Source organism: Conger conger, chromosome 19 (genome assembly GCF_963514075.1).
Source record: "Conger conger chromosome 19, fConCon1.1, whole genome shotgun sequence".
Classification (NCBI taxonomy): domain Eukaryota; kingdom Metazoa; phylum Chordata; class Actinopteri; order Anguilliformes; family Congridae; genus Conger; species Conger conger.
In genome coordinates this window covers 19,578,884-19,598,815 of record NC_083778.1, presented here as the reverse complement: position 1 = coordinate 19,598,815, position 19,932 = coordinate 19,578,884, and the positions used below count along the sequence as shown (strand labels likewise).

Genomic DNA, 19,932 nt, shown 5'->3' with positions numbered 1-19,932 from the left:
TTAAGAACGACCCCGCGCTGTCTCCCTGACGCCCGGCCTGGCCGCTAGTTCTCCGAGTGCCTTAAGCGTTGCGGGCGTGAGTACGCTCTCGAGGTTCTGAGCGGTGAAAACCGGTCACCCTCTAATCTGACCAGTGCGAGCCTCCACAGGCATTTCAATATTCTCACGTGTTGTGTTTGTTCTGCTCATGACAAACTCGTGTCACGAAGTGTAATTTCCTTAGGTGTTGCGCCCCCTGTCTGTAGCCGCGGGTCATGACGCCTCTCGTCCGTGTGTCTCAGTTCCTCAGCACTCTGTTCGCGCCGCTGAACTTCGTCATGGAGAAGGTGGAGAGCCTCCTCCCGTCCGGACTCTGGCACCAGCTCACGCGCATCTGAGACTGACGGGACCGCTCACAGCCGTGTGCCGAGGCCGCGCGCTCTGCGGACTACAAAACAGGGCATGCTGGGTAAAAAAGGGAAAAAGGGGGAATCACGACTGGGATTCCTTTTGTTTTTTTTTTTTTTGTTTTTTTTTTTTGCTTTGGTTTTGTTTTTTTGTTCTCATGTAAACCCGATTTTGTTGTACGAAAAAGGACAACAGAGAAGTTGGAAAAACAACAAAAATAAAGACTTTTGTGTCCTGCTACAAGAAGTCCCCTCCCCCCCCCCACCCCTGCTCCCCTCAGTCTTATTTTGGTTCCTCCTGAAAGTGGAGAGGGAGGAACGGTCCAGTTTCAGTGCCGGCGGAGACGTGGTTCCAGTAATGGAAATGCCATGCGTGTTTCTCTATCGGTGTCATGGCAACAAGAGGTCCCAGGCAGGAAGACATCTTGTGTCTGTGGGACGCCATTTTGTATCCGCCACTGCCCAATGCATCACTTTGACAGGAGGCAGCCTCTGCAGTCTAATGGATGTACATTCATTGTACGTTGTTTGGTTCATTTTAATTGGCCCATCAGCACCCCCCCATCCACCCCCCCACCCCCCCTCGATGGCAGACATGATTATTATAATAATAAATAATTTGTTATTTATCTCATGCTTTTATCCAAAGTGACTTAGTTGATTAGACTAGGCAGGGGACAATCCACCTGGAGCAAAGACCCAGTACATACCCAGTACAGACCCAGCCAGAGCAGCAGAGATATACCTACAGACAGACAGACAGACAGACAGATGGACTGACTCTTTGCGGGTAGATGGAGACTGGAAAGGTATAATTAATTGTATGTTGTTGAATTTAAATCTTATCAATCAATGCCTGTTTTTGTACATTTGCATTTATTAACTGGATCTCTCACATATGGTCACAATGAATGTTTTCCAGGTGGAATCAAAGAATCTGACCATAAACCCTAGTTGAGCCAGGGATATATTTAAAATTATAAGCAAATTCCAAATTTTAAGTGTGTGACACCCCAGTGCGGGCTGGTATTCCCAACAGACCCACCCCAGTGCCAGCCGGTATTCCCAACAGACCCACCCCAGTGCCAGCCGGTATTCCCAACAGACCCACCCCAGTGCCAGCCGGTATTCCCAACAGACCCGCCCCAGTGCCAGCCGGTATTCCCAACAGACCCACCCCAGTGCCAGCCGGTATTCCCAACAGACCCACCCCAGTGCCAGCCGGTCGGTATTCCAAACAGACCCACCCCAGTGCCAGCCGGTATTCCCAACAGACCCACCCCAGTGCCAGCCGGTATTCCCAACAGACCCACCCCAGTGCCAGCCGGTATTCCCAACAGACCCACCCCAGTGCCAGCCGGTATTCCCAACAGACCCACCCCAGTGCCAGCCGGTATTCCCAACAGACCCACCCCAGTGCCAGCCGGTCGGTATTCCAAACAGACCCACCCCAGTGCCAGCCGGTATTCCCAACAGACCCACCCCAGTGCCAGCCGGTATTCCCAACAGACCCACCCCAGTGCCAGCCGGTATTCCCAACAGACCCACCCCAGTGCCAGCCGGTATTCCCAACAGACCCACCCCAGTGCCAGCCAGTATTCCCAACAGACCCACCCGAGTGCCAGCCGGTATTCCCAACAGATCCACCCCAGTGCCAGCCGGTATTCCCAACAGACCCACCCCAGTGCCAGCCGGTATTCCCACAGACCCACCCCAGTGCCAGCCGGTATTCCCAACAGACCCACCCCAGTGCCAGCCGGTATTCCCAACAGACCCACCCCAGTGCCAGCTGGTATTCCCAACAGACCCACCCCAGTGCCAGCCGGTATTCCTGATCGACCCGGAGGTCATGCCTGTTTATGAATGGTTGTGAACAGCGCCCCCTTGTGGAGTGTGCTGGGGGGGAAAGGGAAATTGATTTTAAACAGGGAGGCCCCCTGCAGAAATCTGCTGTACATTTGCTGTCTGCTGGGGCTTTCATGGGAGACCCCTGTATATGCCAACTGGGAGGGGTTCACTCATGAAGCTAGTCCCAGAAGCTGTGTGTGTATGTGTCTATGTGTCTATGTGTGAGTGTGTGAGTGTGTGTGTGTGTGTGCGCGCGCACTGGTTTTGGTCCGGTCTTGAAATTTTTAACGACTTCCAAGTTAAACCACAACTGCCAAGACACCGAGTTCAGTTCCAAATGTTTCAACATCATTACATCACTGACAGAAGGTTTATATCAAGCTGTGAAGAAACCAAACTGTATTCAGAACGGGATATCAGACATGGCCCATGCACCATTAATTAAATTGTTAGAAGTAATTTAATGTAATGGGATAACTCCTTTTATTTCAAAGTGTGGAATTTAGTTACAAATGTGCTTAATTTATGTTACCAAAATACTGAATTCTGTTACTGTTTGCAGAGGGGTTTATGTGACATTTCAGAAGCTGTTTCATTTAATGGCCACTGGGTGGTGCTGTTGTCACACTTTTCACCTCCGTCGACTGTACAGGAATGTTCTGCAAGCACCCGCATACCTGCTGTGTCAGACTGAAGAAAGTTATCCCTGAAGATGAATAGAGAGTGACATTCTTGGGAAAGGATCGGGAAGACTGTATCGAGAGACAAATCCGTGGATGTTTACTAAATACCGATACAACTCGCAAGCTTATGTCTCTTTGCATGTCCGTATTGAATTGATATTATTTGAAAAGCACTGGCAACCCAACTAGGCAGTTCCCAGACATCTCGATCAGGAGATAAGTCTAACCAGGGCAAAGGGACTTTTTAGTTTTGATATTACCACTAGGTCGTTGGCAGACTGTCCGACGGCTCCATTTACTGACGAGTTCCTGTGAATAGCTGCTATGGACATGCAAGTCACGTCACTTGGGATAGGTGCTAACTGCAAACAGCAGTGTCGTATCCATCCAGCAAAAAAGTGGCCTCATCCGAAGATGTCTTTATTAAACCATTGATGAGACCATAGTAGGTTTCATTTCAACTTTGGCGGAGACGCATTGATGGACCACCTACTCTTGTGCGGGCAAACATTCAGTCTCACAATAGCTAGTCTAGCCATGAATGCATATGAAAATATTAGGGGGGATTAATTTTATGATACACAGTGATAAAGTGCTGAGTCGCCATGTGAAAACCTGAATCTGTGACATTTGCTCTGTAGCAGTTTGTTGTCATAACTGCATTGTTAAAATGATCTTTCAACACGGCCGCCTACGTTTAATTTAAGCTGTCTTTATCGCTGTCAGTAAAACAAGGGTTCATGTAGTGTCAGCATGTCTTTATGGACGCAGACTGTTTTTTGCTGCTTGTATACACTATTCTTGTTTGTTATTGGGTGCCTTAAGAAAACATTCACTCTCCTTGAATTTTTTTCAAGTTTAGGCTTCTACCTCAAAATGGTAATGCAGTTTGGTGTTTTTTCCCCACCCCGTCCTATTTATATTGACATTAAACAAACAAAACAAAACGCCTTTAATGTGACACAATCCCGTTTGATCCCATACGGAATTCGCATTGCTCATTTGGTACAGAGATCTGTCCGCTCCAATTCCTGACTCGTTCTTTCGCCTCTGCCGACTGCATCATATGATCCATGTAGCATGACGTAGAACTAGGAGACGCCATTTGAGAGCCGAACGGAGTGATAGCCAGATATTGAGCCTGCGCTGTTGACGTCGAAGCCTTATTGCCCCACGGAGGGATTTCTGTGCCTGGGTTTTTTTTCTTTTTTTTACTATTGCATCGGTCTGTTTTTGTCACCGAACGATAACCGATGTGACTGGCACGCCTCACGTCGTCTGTTCTGGGCTGCTTTTAATTTCCACGGAAGGATTTCTGCGATGGCCGCTGCGGGAGCTGGAGGCTGCAATAAAACCTATTCTTTCAAGGTGGTATTGTTGGGCGAAGGCTGCGTAGGGAAGACGTCGCTTGTGCTGCGCTATTGCGAAAACAAATTCAACGACAAACACATCACCACGCTCCAGGTCCGTATGACTCTGCGCGCCGTACCACCGCCGGACAGGGGTGGCTTACATGTGTTGTTTATGGCAGAGGAGAGCCCCCATGTGAGATCACTGGCAGCGTTGTAAATCTATGCGGGAATATGGTAGTATTTCATCTGTATTCACCCAGATCTACCCGGATTGCGTCGTTCCTTGTTAACGGAAAGCTGCTGGCTTTCCAGTGATATCATATTATCATATTAACTGTGGGAAGTACGTCAAATGGTTTATGCTTGCCCCGTTAAGCAATATGGGTGTAGCATTCGCTAGCCTGCTAAACTTGTAGGCAAGGTGCACTTTCAGATTAACTGCAGGTGGAGCTAGCTATCAGATCTGAGCCACGGCCACGTTTTCTTATCAAACAGCATGTAGGTGGCTAACGTTAGGTAACCACTCAACCTTTTGCGTTATCGCGTTAACTTCCCGAAACTGGCTTGCACAAGTCGGCTAGTGGTGCCAAGTTCCGAGATTCCGAAAGTCCATTGTATCAACCCCCTGAATGACTAACGTATCACTGGAACGATGACAACCAAACCGACACAGACCCACACTCCCATTAACCACCGTTGACTAACGTCAACGTTAAGCAAGGAACCAGCTCACAGTTGGGCGAAAAGATCGGGTTACTCGGTCGTTACACCTAATAGCATGAGATGGCGTAATTGAGGCGGTCTTGGGACAGAACGATCCCTGTTGCTTGTTTACAGCGTCACACAGCGCGTCCAGTGCTGGACAACGTGCAGATTTTAGGTTGTTGTTGGTTCTGTGTCTATGGGCACTGTGTCCGAATGGCTGAATCTGGCCTCGTTTCCTTTCGCCGGAGGGACTCTTCGCTCCTTTGATTGTTCTCAGAAGTCTGACTTCCTGTAGGCCGCACCATGGCGACGGGACCACCCCTTTTGACAGGTTGTCAGTGTGTTGAGGCCCTGTACAGTACATATTGCACAGTACCCAGTTCGCAAAACCGTTCTTTCTCACCTTTTGACGTCCGATAGTTTCGAATTGTTCATTATATGTGCTTAAAGCATTTACTTGAGCACTTATTTTCCCTCAAACTGTACTTTGAACTGGCACGTTGTTGTATTGTGCGTGTAGTTGCATGTAGTTCTGTTACAGTGGCTGCCACTGGGGCATGTGTTTACACATCGACACTGATTTTAAAATGTGCCACTCCTTGCTGCTGGCGCCATGGCAACCCTGCCACGCCCACCAGACAGGAGAAAACACATCTCCGACTGTTGCAAAATATCAATAATTATTTTACGTGAACGTAGCATTTAAAAAAAAAAAAAGCCCCAACTTGCACCATCGTTCTGCAATGACTGCTGGGTTTTTGGGGGTTTCAAAGCACGGTCTCTTCCTTTCTGACCCGATCTCCAATCTAGGTTACTGCAGCCTCCCTCCTGAGAAACGGATCGGGCCTTTCGCAGCAGTTCCCAGGCCTTAGATAGCCTGTTATCCCTCCTGACAGCAGTCCTGCAGCTCGTAGAGTTTCTGCCGTGATTGCAGCACTTGTGTGTCAGGGATGGGAAACTGAACGTGACCCGTGGCAAACGGTGGGCCGCGCTAAAGACTGTTAGGGGCACAGACCGTGGAGTTTAACTGGAGTGTGGCCGTAGTCGTCCTACATGCGCTGCGGCGATGCATAGCTTCGAATAAAACGTTTAAGTATTTTAGAGTAAACTTTAATGCTACATTTAGCGAGAGAGTGAGAGATTATGTTCGGGATGAGAGCGTCTGCAAATGCTTTGTAATGTAATGTAATGTAATGTAATGATATTAAGTCCTGCTATCTTAATTTGTTTTTAAAAAAACAGAAAGGAGCCTTTGTGAGCTGGGGCGAGTTTGGCCCACCCTGGGAGGAATAGTCTCACAGTGAATGCAGGTTCTGTATCTGGGCCTTCCTGTGGCCACTGGGCAGGTGGATTTCCCAGGGTAGAGAGGTCGACAGAAAGGGGGTTGTGTAGAGGGCAGAGGAAGCTACTGTTTCATCATAACGTCTGTTCAACAGTCTTTTATAAAAAAATAAAAAAATGTATTGCGATTTTCCCATGTGTTGTAAGAGGAGTGATTTTGAATGTGCCTGTTGGTGCATGCTCACTCTCACTCTCTCTTTCACACACACACATACACACATCTCTCTCTTTCTCTTTCTCTCTTTCTCTCTTTCTCTCTCTCACACACTCTCACACACTCTCACACACTCTCACACACTCTCACACACTCTCACACACTCTCACACACTCTCATACACTCTCACACACTCACACACACTCACACACACACACACACACACACACACACAGACTCTCTCTCTCTCTCTCTCTCTCTTTCTCTCTCACACACACACACTCACACACACTCACACACACACACAGACTCTCTCTCTCTCTCTCTCTCTCTCTCTCACACACACACAGACTCTCTCTCTCTCTCTCTCTCTCTCTCTCTCTCACACACACACACACACACACACACACACACACACACCTTCCTCTCTAAGCTGCAGTGTAAGACCTTCAGGTCCACTGTCTACCCCAGGTGCAGGCCAGGAGAAAAACCGTGTCGAACGCCTAATTCACTCTCTCCTGGGCTAATCTCTCCATTCCTGTTGCAGTGTGATGAAATATGAGCGGGATTTCAGGCAGTGTGTCACTGTTGCATCATTCTGCCCAAATCCCAGGGTTCGGGACGGCTTCTGAGGAACTCTCTGAATGGCAGACCTGGTCCTTGCAGGGGCTGGCAGATTAATTCGCTGCTGTCAGTATCGATGAACGGATTAGATCATGTGGAAGCCCACTCTTTATAAACCAATGCGATGAGTTAATTTCTTCAGCATCTGTAAGATATGACACGACATGGCACGAAGGCTTCTATCTTTCATTAAATGACACCGCATCTTATTAAACGGAGGCTTTTATCCGAAGCGACGTACAGAAAAAAAGGGCATCCCAAGGTCAAGGCACAAACGGCAGAACAGGTCGTGTTCGGTACAATTCTCACAGAATCGGTTGTGCAGCCATGAACATAAGTCGAGTACAGAAGGTTGACGGGCCAAGTCTGTAAGTAATAAGGTCAGGAACCGCAGAACCGAGACGAATGCAAATTTAAACGGCCCGAGATTAAGGTACGAAATGCAACCAGGGGGCGAGCGACTGAGCCGGGAGAACGCGGGTGACAGGAGACGAATTGTACTGGAAGGTGAGTCACTGGGAAGGGAAATCCTGTGGTCGAGTTCTCCGAGGCTCGGACCGTACGTGTCCTGTGCTGCACGGAGCCTTATCTCTCCAGCGGCTGTGGTACCGTTTCCTGGTCACGTCGCGGATGGTCACGCTGGGGGGGGGGAGGAGGGGGGGGATAGCGGATCTGGCCTCCCGCTCACCGCTTTCAGCCTGTTTCGCAACGGGGCCGCCGTGGGAACCCGCAGTCGGGGCCACGCGCCTGCGTTTAATCTGTCTGCGGGACCCTGTTTTAGGAAGCTCGCGCGCCGGAGAGACCTGACGCGTCGGGTCCAGAAATAGGCCGAGAGAACGGCCTGAGAAACCGCTGGCTGGCTATTCCGGCGTTTTCAGGGCTTTTAAAAGTACAGCTGGGAGAGAAGTAGCACACTGAGTTCACTGAGTGCACTCTCAGTTGCCTAGCCTGTAGCCTAGTGGTTAAGGTACATTGAGTGGGACCCGGGAGGTTGGTGGTTCAAACCCTGGTGTAGCCACGGTAAAATCTGCACAGTTGTTGAGGCTCAAGGCCCTGAACCCCATCTTGCTCCAAGGGGGTTTGTCCCCTGCTTAGTCTAATCAAATGTAAGTCGCTTTGATAAATGAAAGTGTCAGCTAAATAACAAATTATTATGTTATGACTGCCCGCCCCCCCTCGCTGTACTGAAATTCAGGGCACTGTTTTCAGTTCCGGCTGGCAGGACGCTGGACTGTGCCGGTTTTGCGTTGCTCTTGATATTTTGCTGACCTGCTCTCTTCATATTTGCGATGTTTTCGTTGTGGTTGATTGGAGGAGACGTGGAGGTCAGGAGGAGTTGTTTCTACCGCGTGACGTTCTGTGGAAGATCTGACCCGGACATGAACCAGCTGCCTCACGCTTTGTGGCACGGGCCCAGGGGTCAGGGGTCAGGGGTCAAGCTCGGTTCTTCATCCCGACAGTGCCGTAGTTTGACCATCCAGGATGAGTTTGGTCAGGGGGCTGGAGATGGGGCGGAGCAGTTTGGCGGTTTGTAATTGTGAACGTGGGGATGCACGCAAACGGGACTGCAGTGGGGCTTTTCCCGGGGGAAATAACCACCGCGGCCAGAGCAGAGCCTCCAGCGGTATTGAGTATCAGAGTAAACATGGATGCGTCGCGATTCCGCAGGACTTGCCCGACAGGAAAGACGAGACGTCGGGAGGGATCGGACGTGAACGAGTAACCCACGCTTCTCCGAGCTCTGCTTTTTCTTTCGAAACAGAGCAGGGAAAGGAACGGTTCCTTTCCGTCTCCGTAAACCTACCGCGTCCCTTTCAGGGTAAATGGCTGTTCTGGCTTTGGCACTCTCCGCCTGCCTTTGAGTTATGACCCGAGAGAGTGCAGAGGCAGCTATTTATTCATGCATTGTTTACTTATCTGGACATTATTTATGAATCAACAGTGCCTGGCTGCTCAAGGTCGTGTCACTAAATTAATGACATGTACGTGTTGGAATGAGATGAGAAACATTTGCTAATAAATGCTCTGCCCAAAACCTAGTTATAAAAGCAAAAGAAATGTCTTTCTCTGAAGCTTTTTACACTTGAAAGGAACACTCATGTTCTGGCCTCGGCTCAGTAAATTCCTCTCCTCTCCTCCCGGACGGGGGTTTTTCATGTTTACACGCGCAGTAACCGCGGGTAACAGTGACTCAGTGCGTTATTGAACGATTAGCCCGTTTGCGATTTTGGCTGTTGGAAGTCCACCACGCGGTGATGTCTGTGTGATAATATCCACCCCGTGAGCCTTCGAACGGACCCCTGCTTGCTGCAGCCGCGACCTGACGCAGTGTCAGAATGAAACTTCGTCACGCTCCTGCCAAATTTCTCCCGGGCTTGTGGCGAACTCCAGGGCGCTGGAACGGGCTTCATGGCGTGCCCTGCAGAAGGCTTCAGCCGTGCAGTTCCTCAGTAACTCCGTACAGGAGGGGAAGGGCACGTCACCCTTCACCTTGTGAAGCTGTGGCTCCTTTATTCCGTCTGTGGGTGGAATGCCGTGCCGGGTAATTAGGATTGTAATTGCGTTGCATTGTAATGGAAGAATGCGAGTGAGCGGTGGGCGGGGGGGGGGAAATTTAAGGTCTGCTGCTCAGTGGCCCCGGCGGTAATTCTACCTGCCGGGAGGGAGAGATGAGAGAGAGAGAGAGATGGAGATGGAGGGATGGATGGATGGAGAGAGGGAGAGAGCGAGAGAGAGAGAGAGGGAGAGATGGTTGGAGGGAGGGAGGGAGGGAGGGACGGACGGACAGATGAGAGAGAGAGATGGCGGGCGGGAGGGAGGGAGGGAGGGAGGGAGGGGGGGAGAGGGAGAGAGAGAGGGAGAGGGAGAGGGAGAGGGAGAGGGAGAGAGAGAGCAGAATGGAAGGATGAGAGGGAGGGATGTAGATAGGGGGGAACTAGAGAAGAGAGAGCTCTGCCTCTGTACACAGTGGTAGAGATTCAAATGAACGCAGTAATCAGGGCGACAAGGATAGAGGGTCGATATTGGCCAATAGGAGACCAGAGGGATTCTGATGTCATGGTAGTTAAGATGTTGTGACACTTTGTGGTTGACGGATGTATTGCACCTGTTCACTGATACCTGTGTGTGTGTGTGTGTGTGTGTGTGTGTGTGTGTGTCTTTAAAATGAGTTGAAGGATGTTCTTTTAATAGGTGTATATTTAACTCATTTTCTGATGTCTCTAATAAGTTGGCATAATTCTTGCCATGCATCCTTTTTTGGAAATTGCAATAAAATAACGAAGTAAATAAGTAAATAACACCCACAAGAAGTGCCAAAACAATCACACAGTTGTTGTTGCCCAGAAACGCTCACATAAATAACTTGGTCCGCTCAAACTGAAATCCAGCCAGCTGCATCCAGCACATGCCACTGACATGTGAAGACTCCCCGCTAAAATGATTTGTTTTGTTTTTTTTCTTCATTCATTTATCTAACCTCGATGCTTCCAAATGTCCTCTGATGTTTGCAAGCATTTCCATGGCATTGCATCTGACTCAATGGCCCACGCGATATTAAACACTCTGACATGCAGTCATCCTGTGGCCCAGTCTCCAGCCTAGAGTGTATATTGGGTAATATGACCTGATTCACTTTTATATTTCTCTTCTTTTTTTTTTCTGGGTGAAAATGTAAAACTCAGCCCATCTGCAGCTGGGGTTGTGTGAGGAGACTGAGCTCAAATCCAGATAACAGCCAAAAAAAAAAAAGCCTTTGTACTCGGGAATCCCTTTTAAACAGTTCATAACATAGTACATAACAGCATAAGGTTTGGTCTTTTCTATTGTGGCAACGGTATGTCCAAGTCCGAGTCTGATCCAATATAATGGAGAATTACTGAATTGTGTGCAGTTGTCCGTTTGTTTTGTTTTGATGTGTTGTGTAAGTAGGCCTGGTCTGGTCATGGTGCTGCTCCAGAGGTGCTGCCGAAACCACTCTGAGCTCCAGGTGTGTCCATGCTGTGTTTAAATCCGTAACAGTGCAATTTAACGCCACGCTGACTTCTGGGGAAATGAAGTTTGACTGTCATCCGTGTCTCCCGTTCAGACAGCCGTGACAATAGAGGGCACTGATTGGCTATCGGGTGTGTGACCGTCCGCAGCCGTTCCGGAAAGGCGTTAATCGGTGATCCGGTCTGGTTTGGACGTGTGCTCCGTTGCCACGGCGCTGGCTGTGGGCACGGCTCACTTCCTGGAACTTGAGCCGCTGGGGGCGGCGGTTAGGGGCGGCCCTGCTCTCCTTCCTGTGTGAAACCCACTGGAGTATGCACTGCTTCTCTGGTGGGGGCGACCGTTTGAAGCCTTGTGGGGCCTCCTCTCCTCTTACCCCTTCGAAGAGCAGGTTTTCCGGAATGTTTCTGCGGAATTCCGAGCCTGTGTTCTGGAACACCGTTGCTTTCTGTCACCGGCGGTGATTGTTACATCAGCATTAGAATGTTCAGTTCAGAACACTGTAATCACATACCCGTGACCTCGCACCTTAAAGGGTTAAAGACCAGGGCAATGCATGTTGCTTCCATTTTAAGGCGGGTTCTGAGTTTTGCCTCACGTTGACACGGGGTAAAATGCTGAAAATCATAACAGGAAGGCTTACAGTCGTGATATAAGTTTTCCAGGAGCAAGATGCATTAACCACGCCTGAGTAGAAAGATGGAGGCGGCTTCTCCAGCCGTTCGCTGGACGATCGGATCGGCTATTTTGGTTTCCTGGCCGACCGGTGCGGGGGAGTGTGCCTTGGCCTTTACTGGGCGCACAGAGGAGCTGTTCTCAGACCTGCGCTCTCCTGCGTCTCTCTGCCAGAGACACGTCTGCCAAGTGAATACCCAGAGACTGACGCTTCCCACAGAGAGAGAGAGAGAGGGAGAGAGAGTCCTCCGGGCTTCCAGATGAATTTGGATCTGTCTGAGTGTAATTAACACGGTGAGGCTTCCCAGGTGGGCCTTGTGAAGAGACAGAGTGGTGACACATCCAAGCTGTTCCTCCACCGTTTCTCTGTGAATGTTCATCACCGGAGGGGCCTCCTGCCCCTTATGGTTTTGGTTTGTGACATGCTGTGTGTACTTACACGTGCAACTACAGCTGCCCGTGGCTCTAAAGAGAAAGTGAATGAGGTGTGTGACCTGGCTCGGGGGGGAAAGGTGTCTTTGGGATAATTTGCATCATTGTAAACAGTGATGCACGCTCAAGAGAAATTTTACAAAGTGATTTGTGAAGTCAGTCGTGTGTGTGTGTGTGTGTGTGTGTGTGTGTGTGTGTGTGTGTGTGTGTGTGTGTGTGAGAGTGAGAGTGAGAGTGAGAGTGAGAGTGAGAGTGAGAGTGAGAGTGAGAGTGAGAGTGAGAGTATCTCTGTCTCTGAAAGGAGCCTTTATCAACAAGCTGCAGGTGGCTATCGTGGTAACGCAGGACCTGCCTCGACCACGCACTGCAGAACCAGTAAAAACATCCTGTGTCTTTAAGACCGATGTGAAGGAGAACTCAACCAGTAAAAACATCCTGTGTCTTTAAGACCGATGTGAAGGAGAACTCAACCAGTAAAAACATCCTGTGTCTTTAAGACCGATGTGAAGGAGAACTCAACCAGTAAAAACATCCTGTGTCTTTAAGACCGATGTGAAGGAGAACTCAACCAGTAAAAACATCCTGTGTCTTTAAGACCGATGTGAAGGAGAACTCAACCAGTAAAAACATCCTGTGTCTTTAAGACCGATGTGAAGGAGAACTCAACCAGTAAAAACATCCTGTGTCTTTAAGACCGATGTGAAGGAGAACTCAACCAGTAAAAACATTCTGTGTCTTTAAGACCGATGTGAAGGAGAACTCAACAATTCTGGAAGCTAAGGGCTTATTTTTTTTCCGCCATGTAGATTCTTTCGGGTAATTGTCTGGTGACCCGGTGTGGTTTTTTTTTGTGGTAATATGTCCAGGATAACTGTTAAATTCCCAGACGAGGATTAAAGCCTTGTCTTGGACTAAACACGTTTCCCCGCTGGCCATATCCGCTGAAAATGAAAAGTTGGACTTTGCTTAATCTGTGTCTGGAAAAGCGGCCCTCGTGCTGAATGGAAAATGTTCTGTGATGATGGAATACCTGGGATCCCTGTGAAATGCGTTTGCCATAGATGGGGTTGACTTTGCTGGAGGCTGCCTGTCTGTCTGTGTCTGCCCTTATTTCACCTCTCTCTCTCTCTCTCTCTCTCTCTCTCTCTCTCTGTCTCAGGCATCTTTCCTGACGAAGAAGTTAAACATCGCTGGGAAGAGAGTGAATCTGGCCATTTGGGTGAGTCGGCCATCTTTAATGCCCCCCCACCCCCCCCCCCAGTCCGCACACACACGCGCACACACGCGCACACACGCGCACACACGCGCACACACGCGCGCACACACGCGCACACACTCACACTCCCACACACACACAGGCTCTCTCTCTCTCTCTCTCTCTCTCACACACACACACACACACACACACACACAGGCTCTCTCTCTCTCTCTCACACACACACACACACACACACACACACACACAGAAACATGCATCCCTGTGTCCAGCCTCTCTCTCAGGAGGTGAGCTGTGGCATGACTGCCTCACAGGCAGGCGGTCCACATCCCTCCTGACGCTCTGCTGAAACGCCGTGTCCCGTGGATCCCAGAGCTGACCCACCGGCCCTAGGGGCAGTCCTGTCCCCTTCAGACCCCAGAGCTGACCCACCGGCCCGAGGGGCAGTCCTGTCCCCTTCAGACCCCAGGGCTGACCCACCGGCCCTAGGGGCAGTCCTGTCCCCTTCAGACCCCAGAGCTGAAGCGGGATAAATAACCATCTTTTATCCTCTTGCCGTTCGCGCTGAACGGAAAATAAAAGAGTTTGAGTCTGCAGGCGAATTGAGCGCACGTCTGGTGCGTCGACCGAGTCGTCGGAGGACGTTCCGGCCGCGGGACGCGTTAAAAGGAGTGAAATAATGAATAAACGCACGTAAAGGTTGTGTAAATAAATGAGGTGTTTTGAGAGCATGCCGGCCCCTGCAGCAGCCCCCCGCTCAGTCACGGCACAAACAGAGATGCTATTTAGTCTCTGAGATGACACAGAAACTGCTTCTTGGCTGCGGTTTTTTTTTTTTTTCCCGGTACCAGATGGCCCGTTCCGTCAGCTTCCAGTTCCTGTTTGAGCCACGTCTCTCTCCCTGGCCCGTCGAAAGCAAAACACAACGGCTGTTTGCTCTGTGCTACACCCCCTCCCCCCCCTCACGCCAACCGAGCTGCACGAACGTTTAGAAAACTGACAGCGAGGTGACGGATTCGTTATTAATGGACTCCTGTGCCTGTGGGTAATGTAGTTTAATTGTGAACGGTTTTGCAATGGTTTGTAGTGCTGGGAGGTTGCCATAGATACTTGGTGGGGGGGGGGGGGGGGGGAGTTAGTTTCCCAAACTGGGGCTCGTGGGGGGGGGGGGGGGGCGGTCTTTCTCCATCTGTTCACTGATTTTCTTGTGGCTTTTTCCACTCTTTTTCACGCTGAGGCTTTTGCACTCCTGCTCGTGCATTTGCTCGAGTTAATTGGGGACACTGGAGCGGAGTGAAGGCTTTGATCCGATTGGTTGATCGAGCGTGTGATAACCGCTCGTGCGGTTTGGTTGAGGCCCGTTTCCGAGGTTAGGGGGCGTCTCTAAAGGGCCTGTTCCCCCCCTGGGGAGCGTGCGCTGGCTCTGACGGGACCTGTGCTTGTGCTGTCGGGCCCTAGGACACGGCGGGTCAGGAGAGGTTCCACGCCCTGGGGCCCATTCTACTACAGAGACTCCAACGGAGCCATTTTAGTCTACGACGTCACCGACGAGGACTCCTTCCAGAAGGTGGGTACCTGGGGGCCGTGGTGGGCAGGGCGGGTGACCTGGGGGCGGCGGTGGGCAGGGTGTGGGCCTGGGGAGGCAGCCAGCGGGGGGCGCTCTTTCCCACAGAACAGCTGCTGTGTCTGGTGATCAGGCGGTCCTGAGGGCAGGGGTTCTCATCGACTCTCCTGGGAGTTTCCATGGTAACAGTGAATGTCTTGATCAAGTACAGCTGTTGAAAATGTTGTTTTTATAGACTTTTGGAGCGAGAGCCACATGATGTTTTTACAGCACACGCTGTGAAAGAGCTGAAATCTAAATTCTCCTTCCTTTTTAAATAATGAGTAAATGCAACAAGTTGTTTTAAATGAGGGGAAGTAGATGCCTGTTGTTCTTTTGTGTATTATGTACGAAACCGTGACTCATTACTGTTTTTTTAAGACTTGTGATTAATAACTGGAGGTCATTCAGTTGATCGGACTGCGGTTTCCTCACATGCTAAGGTTGCCTTTGTCTCCTTTGTCTTCTAGGTGAAAAACTGGGTAAAAGAATTAAGAAAAATGTTGGGCAATGACATTTGTTTATGTATAGTAGGTAAGCTTCCCTATTGCACCTCTGCGTCTTGTCATGCCAGTGTGTCTGTGTGAAAACCCTGCCAGTCTGTGGGAATGCATCCTGGGCTGGGATGGGGTTGCGTGTTGTGTTTTATGTGGGAGGAGAACAGAGGTCCCGGGTCATCCCGGGTCACGGTGTCCGGAATCGCGTTCCCAGAGTCGTTAAAACGGACTTGGATCGGATCGTAGTGCACGCGTTTGTCTCAGTGTAGAGGAACAGAGAGATTTTTTTGGCGGGGGTGAGGGTGTGGTCCCCCGGAGAAGCTAGTCACATGACCAGGTCCCACGCTCCGTTTTACGAAGCATCATGCTTCTGTGGGTCATGTGATCTCCAAATCACGACAACCCCCCCAGTTACCCAGAGTCCTCTGTTCCCCTCAAAGAAACCCCCCCCCCCCCCCCCCCCCCCCCCCCCCCCCCCCCCCCCCCCCCCCCCCCCCCCCCCCCCCCAAACAGCTGTAGAGATGGTCTATATTAATGTTTATGAGCTGTTTTTGTACATTTCTGTGGTCTGGTCCACCTGATGGTTCACTAGAGAATCACGAGGGTTGGGGCTGTGAGCATTTATATTATTATGTGAACAGCGCTTTATCATATGTGACGTGTCAATCCTTCGATCGTGATAATAAAAGAATCAAAGATGACCAAACAATATTTGTGTTTTGTTTTAACTCTGATTTTTTATTATTTTTATTTTTTATATGAATCTGAAAATAGGTGTTGTGAATTATGAGCGAGCGATGCATGCTACAATCTAATAAAAAAAATAATAAAAAAAAACATTTTTCTTTTTTAACTTCTCTCCCTTTTGTTACAGGTAATAAAATTGACCTGGAAAAGGACAGGCATGTGTCGGTTGAAGACGCAGAAGAGTAAGTACATTTCTCCTTTTAAAAGACGGGCGTGTGGAAACACCAGTGCATCATGGGTATTTTGAGATGAGGTCACACTTTTTCCACTCTCTGTGTGCTGGAGTGACAATGTATATCTCAGCACAAATGTTTCCATTGTTAAGAAGCCAGGTTATTCATACTCGCAATACATTTTCCTGACATATGCAAGAAATCACAGTTCTGGAACAAGTCTGCATACCAAATTTGGGATTGCCCAGTTACAACTAACATGTTTCCCAGAAACGAAGCTTTGTCCCAAAGACGTTCTATCCACGTTCCCTACATCTGTATCTCCTGTGTTTGTGTCCCAGTGGAGATAGTGTAGATCAGGAACATTCGAGTCCTCCGACAGTAGACTGCTTTTTTTTTTGACAGTAGACCGCTTTAGGTCACACGGTGGGCGTGAGGCGTGTTTGAGTAACCCGTCTGGACTTTGATCTTCTCCCGCAGGTACGCAGAGTCAGTCGGAGCAAAGCACTACCACACTTCAGCCAAATTAAACAAGGGCATCGAAGAGCTCTTTCTGGACCTCTGTAAAAGTGAGTTTGTACTGCGTCAAACAAACACTAGATAAATAACACTCCACACTAGTTTTGTTGTTGCTTTTAAAATAATATTTTTATGGCTTTTCCGTATTTTTCTGCTGCAACCTACTGCTATAAAATCTTGGTTTATCAAGTGCGGGAGAGCATGGACTTGCAGATGAAGATTTATCCTGGCTGGCTAACTCTGACTCATGTTATTAATGTGCATTGACCTTGTCAAATAAACTAATAAATTAAAGTGTGAGGTCAGCCAATGTTTCTTACTGCTCTCTGTGAGAGAATGTCACACAATGTCCTAACGTGTGCATGCGTCTTTCTCTCTCTCTCTCTCTCTCTCTCTCTCTCTCTCTCTCGCTCTCTCTCTCGCTCTCTCTCTCGCTCTCTATGTCTCTGTGTCTCTGTGTGTCTCTGTGTCTCTCTCTCTCTCTCTCTCTCTCTCTCTCTCTCTCTCTCTCTCTCTCTCTCTCTCTCTCTCTCTCTCTGTCTCTGTGTGTCTCTGTCTGTCTGTCTGTCTGTCTGTGTGTGTGTGTGTGTGTGTGTGTGTGTGTGTGTGTGTGTGTGTGTGTGTGTGTGTGTGTGTGTGTGTGTGTGTGTCCTCAGGGATGATGGAGGTGGCGCAGGCGGAGGAGAGGCTGAAGGGGAACGGGGCGAGCCAGGCGGGGGGAGCTCGGAGGGGGGTACAGATTGTGGACGACGACCCCCAAACTGCCACAGCTGCTGGAGGGTGCTGCTCTTCTGGATAATGCCATCACCACATCCACACACACACACACACACACACATACTGACTGGACACTTGCACACACTCACACACACACGGACTGCACACACACACACACACGGACTGCACACTCACTCTCTCACACACACACACACACACACACACACACACACACACACTGACTGGACACTTACACACACTCACACACACACGGACTGCACACTAACACACACACACAGGGACTGCACACTCACTCACACAGACTGCACACTAACACACACACACACACACACACACACACACACATGGACTGCACACACTCACACAAACACACACACGGGCTGCACACTAACAGACGCACACACACACACACAAATACACACAATACATTAACACACACACACACACACACTCTCTTTCTCGCAAAATGGACACACACACACTTCAGACTCTCCAGCTTCGCTCCGGCTCCTATCTATTGAGACTGCCATTCCTGTCACACGCCCGCCCCCCCTGTCCTGGAATAACACGCTAAACAGTATTCCCAGTAACTGTATTTCTCCCAACCCTGGAACAACTGCTGAGAGCTGTGTGCCGAAAAACTCTTACCAACAGCCTTCTGGAGCCACGCCCCTTTCCCCCTTCCTTCTATAGGAGCTGGACCCCCCCCCCCCCCCACATCAGAATCATAACCCCTTTCTTTGACATGGATAATGTGCATGTTGAATCGAGTTCTGTAAAAGCCTACTTAAAGAAAAAAAAGAAAAAAAATTATTAACTTATGTATTTGTTCTATGAAGATCATCACACATTGGAACCCTTGGTATTTTTGTGGTAAATCGTGAGAGTTCTGCAGGCCCACCACTTTTCTTTTAAATTTGGCAGATTTCTCAAAACTATTTTTGCACTGGCCCATAACTGTCAATGCTCTTGTTGATACCGTACTTTTCCTGTTTGCCGAGTCGGAATATAAAATGGAAAACATTCTTCAGTATGTATTGAATATTTGATCTGCTTTTACAAGCTTTGGGGAAAAAAAAAAACAAAAAAAAAACGCAGGTGTAGAAAAGTGTAAATTAGTATTGTTAATGACTGTATAATGAAATTAACAGCTGTTGGTGAAAAAGCACTTTTTGGAATTGTAATTTTTTAACTGCTAGTATCATGAGTGTTTTGTAATAGAAGAATTAAAATAATTTACCATGCATAGGTGTCAAAGGCAGTGCCATTCTTTTTTTAAATCACAACAAAAGGAAAAATCTGAACACATTATTTCCATTAATTTATTATTTAGTCAAATGGGTGAAGCAATAGGATCACCTCCAGGAAAGTGACGACAAGGACTACAAACAAAATGGTCGCCCCTGGCCAGTGTTCACTTTGACCAATGAGAAGACCTCTGACATCTACAAGATTCTTCTGGAAAGTATTGGATGGGTACGCCCGTGAGCAGGCCCCGAAGCGCAGCGATAGGTAGCCAGGACGTCACCAGACGGAGACAGAGACAGACATGGTCGCAGCCAACAACGCGACCATTTTGAAAAGGAGGGGCAACACCTGTGACTGGTATGAAAGCCTTTATTTATACTGCGGTCACACGTCCTGACACACCTCTGTGACGACGGAAGAGCTGGAGGTGAAAAGGGCCGTTTGTTTGTATTTTACAATGAGAGAGAGAGCGGGCAAATGAACAGGCTTAAACTGAAACCTTTCATCCAGCACCCTCAGCGAATCGGGACAGAAAACGGCAAACTAAAATCAAAGACAAACCAAACTAAAACATCAAACGAAAACAAACAACTTTTCAGCTCTCTCTCTCTCTCTCTGTCTCTCTCTCTGTCTCTATCTCTCTATCTGGTTTCCCCAGTCTCCACCTCCCACTGTGGAAAGAAGCGCACTGTTTGTTTAAATGCTGGACTGATTGGTCACGCAGTCGAGTGCTACCTGTTGTCGCGTAGTGTCTTGGTAGATCTGAAAAGCTGGGCCTTCGGTTTAAAACGAATGTAATCTGCAATCTGCATTCAATGCCCTTATGAGAACTGCAGCTCTAATGCATCTTCTTGAGCCCTTTTCAAGTCCCAAGTGAACAAAAAAAAAAAAAATTATAATAATAATAATAAAAATAAAATAATAAAATAATAAAAACCCTCTGTATACAGAGTCGATGAACCCAGTGACTGATGTTGGGGTTGAAGAATTGCAGACTTTAT

The 19,932-nt window shown here is 48.9% G+C and overlaps 2 protein-coding genes across 8 annotated transcripts in view; both read left to right on the top strand.

Annotated features, from left to right (window-relative positions):
* The window catches only part of LOC133118881 (suppressor of tumorigenicity 7 protein homolog), a 25,704-nt gene extending 25,053 nt beyond the window's left edge, over positions 1–651 (top strand). For all 7 annotated transcript variants that reach the window (XM_061229143.1, XM_061229141.1, XM_061229142.1 and 4 more), the window contains one exon: positions 282–651. In XM_061229143.1, the coding sequence (XP_061085127.1) occupies positions 282–377 (96 nt within the window). In that variant the 3' untranslated portion in view covers positions 378–651. The remainder of the gene's footprint in view (positions 1–281) is intronic.
* A 3,295-nt stretch (positions 652–3,946) lies between these two features.
* LOC133119020 (ras-related protein Rab-21-like) lies at positions 3,947–18,927 on the top strand. The gene is given in 8 exon segments (XM_061229390.1): positions 3,947–4,381; positions 13,350–13,409; positions 14,865–14,906; positions 14,908–14,973; positions 15,480–15,543; positions 16,381–16,435; positions 16,907–16,995; positions 17,602–18,927. Coding segments are annotated over 8 exon segments (663 nt in total). The 5' UTR covers positions 3,947–4,237; the 3' UTR covers positions 17,745–18,927.
* The last annotated feature ends 1,005 nt before the right edge of the window (positions 18,928–19,932 follow it).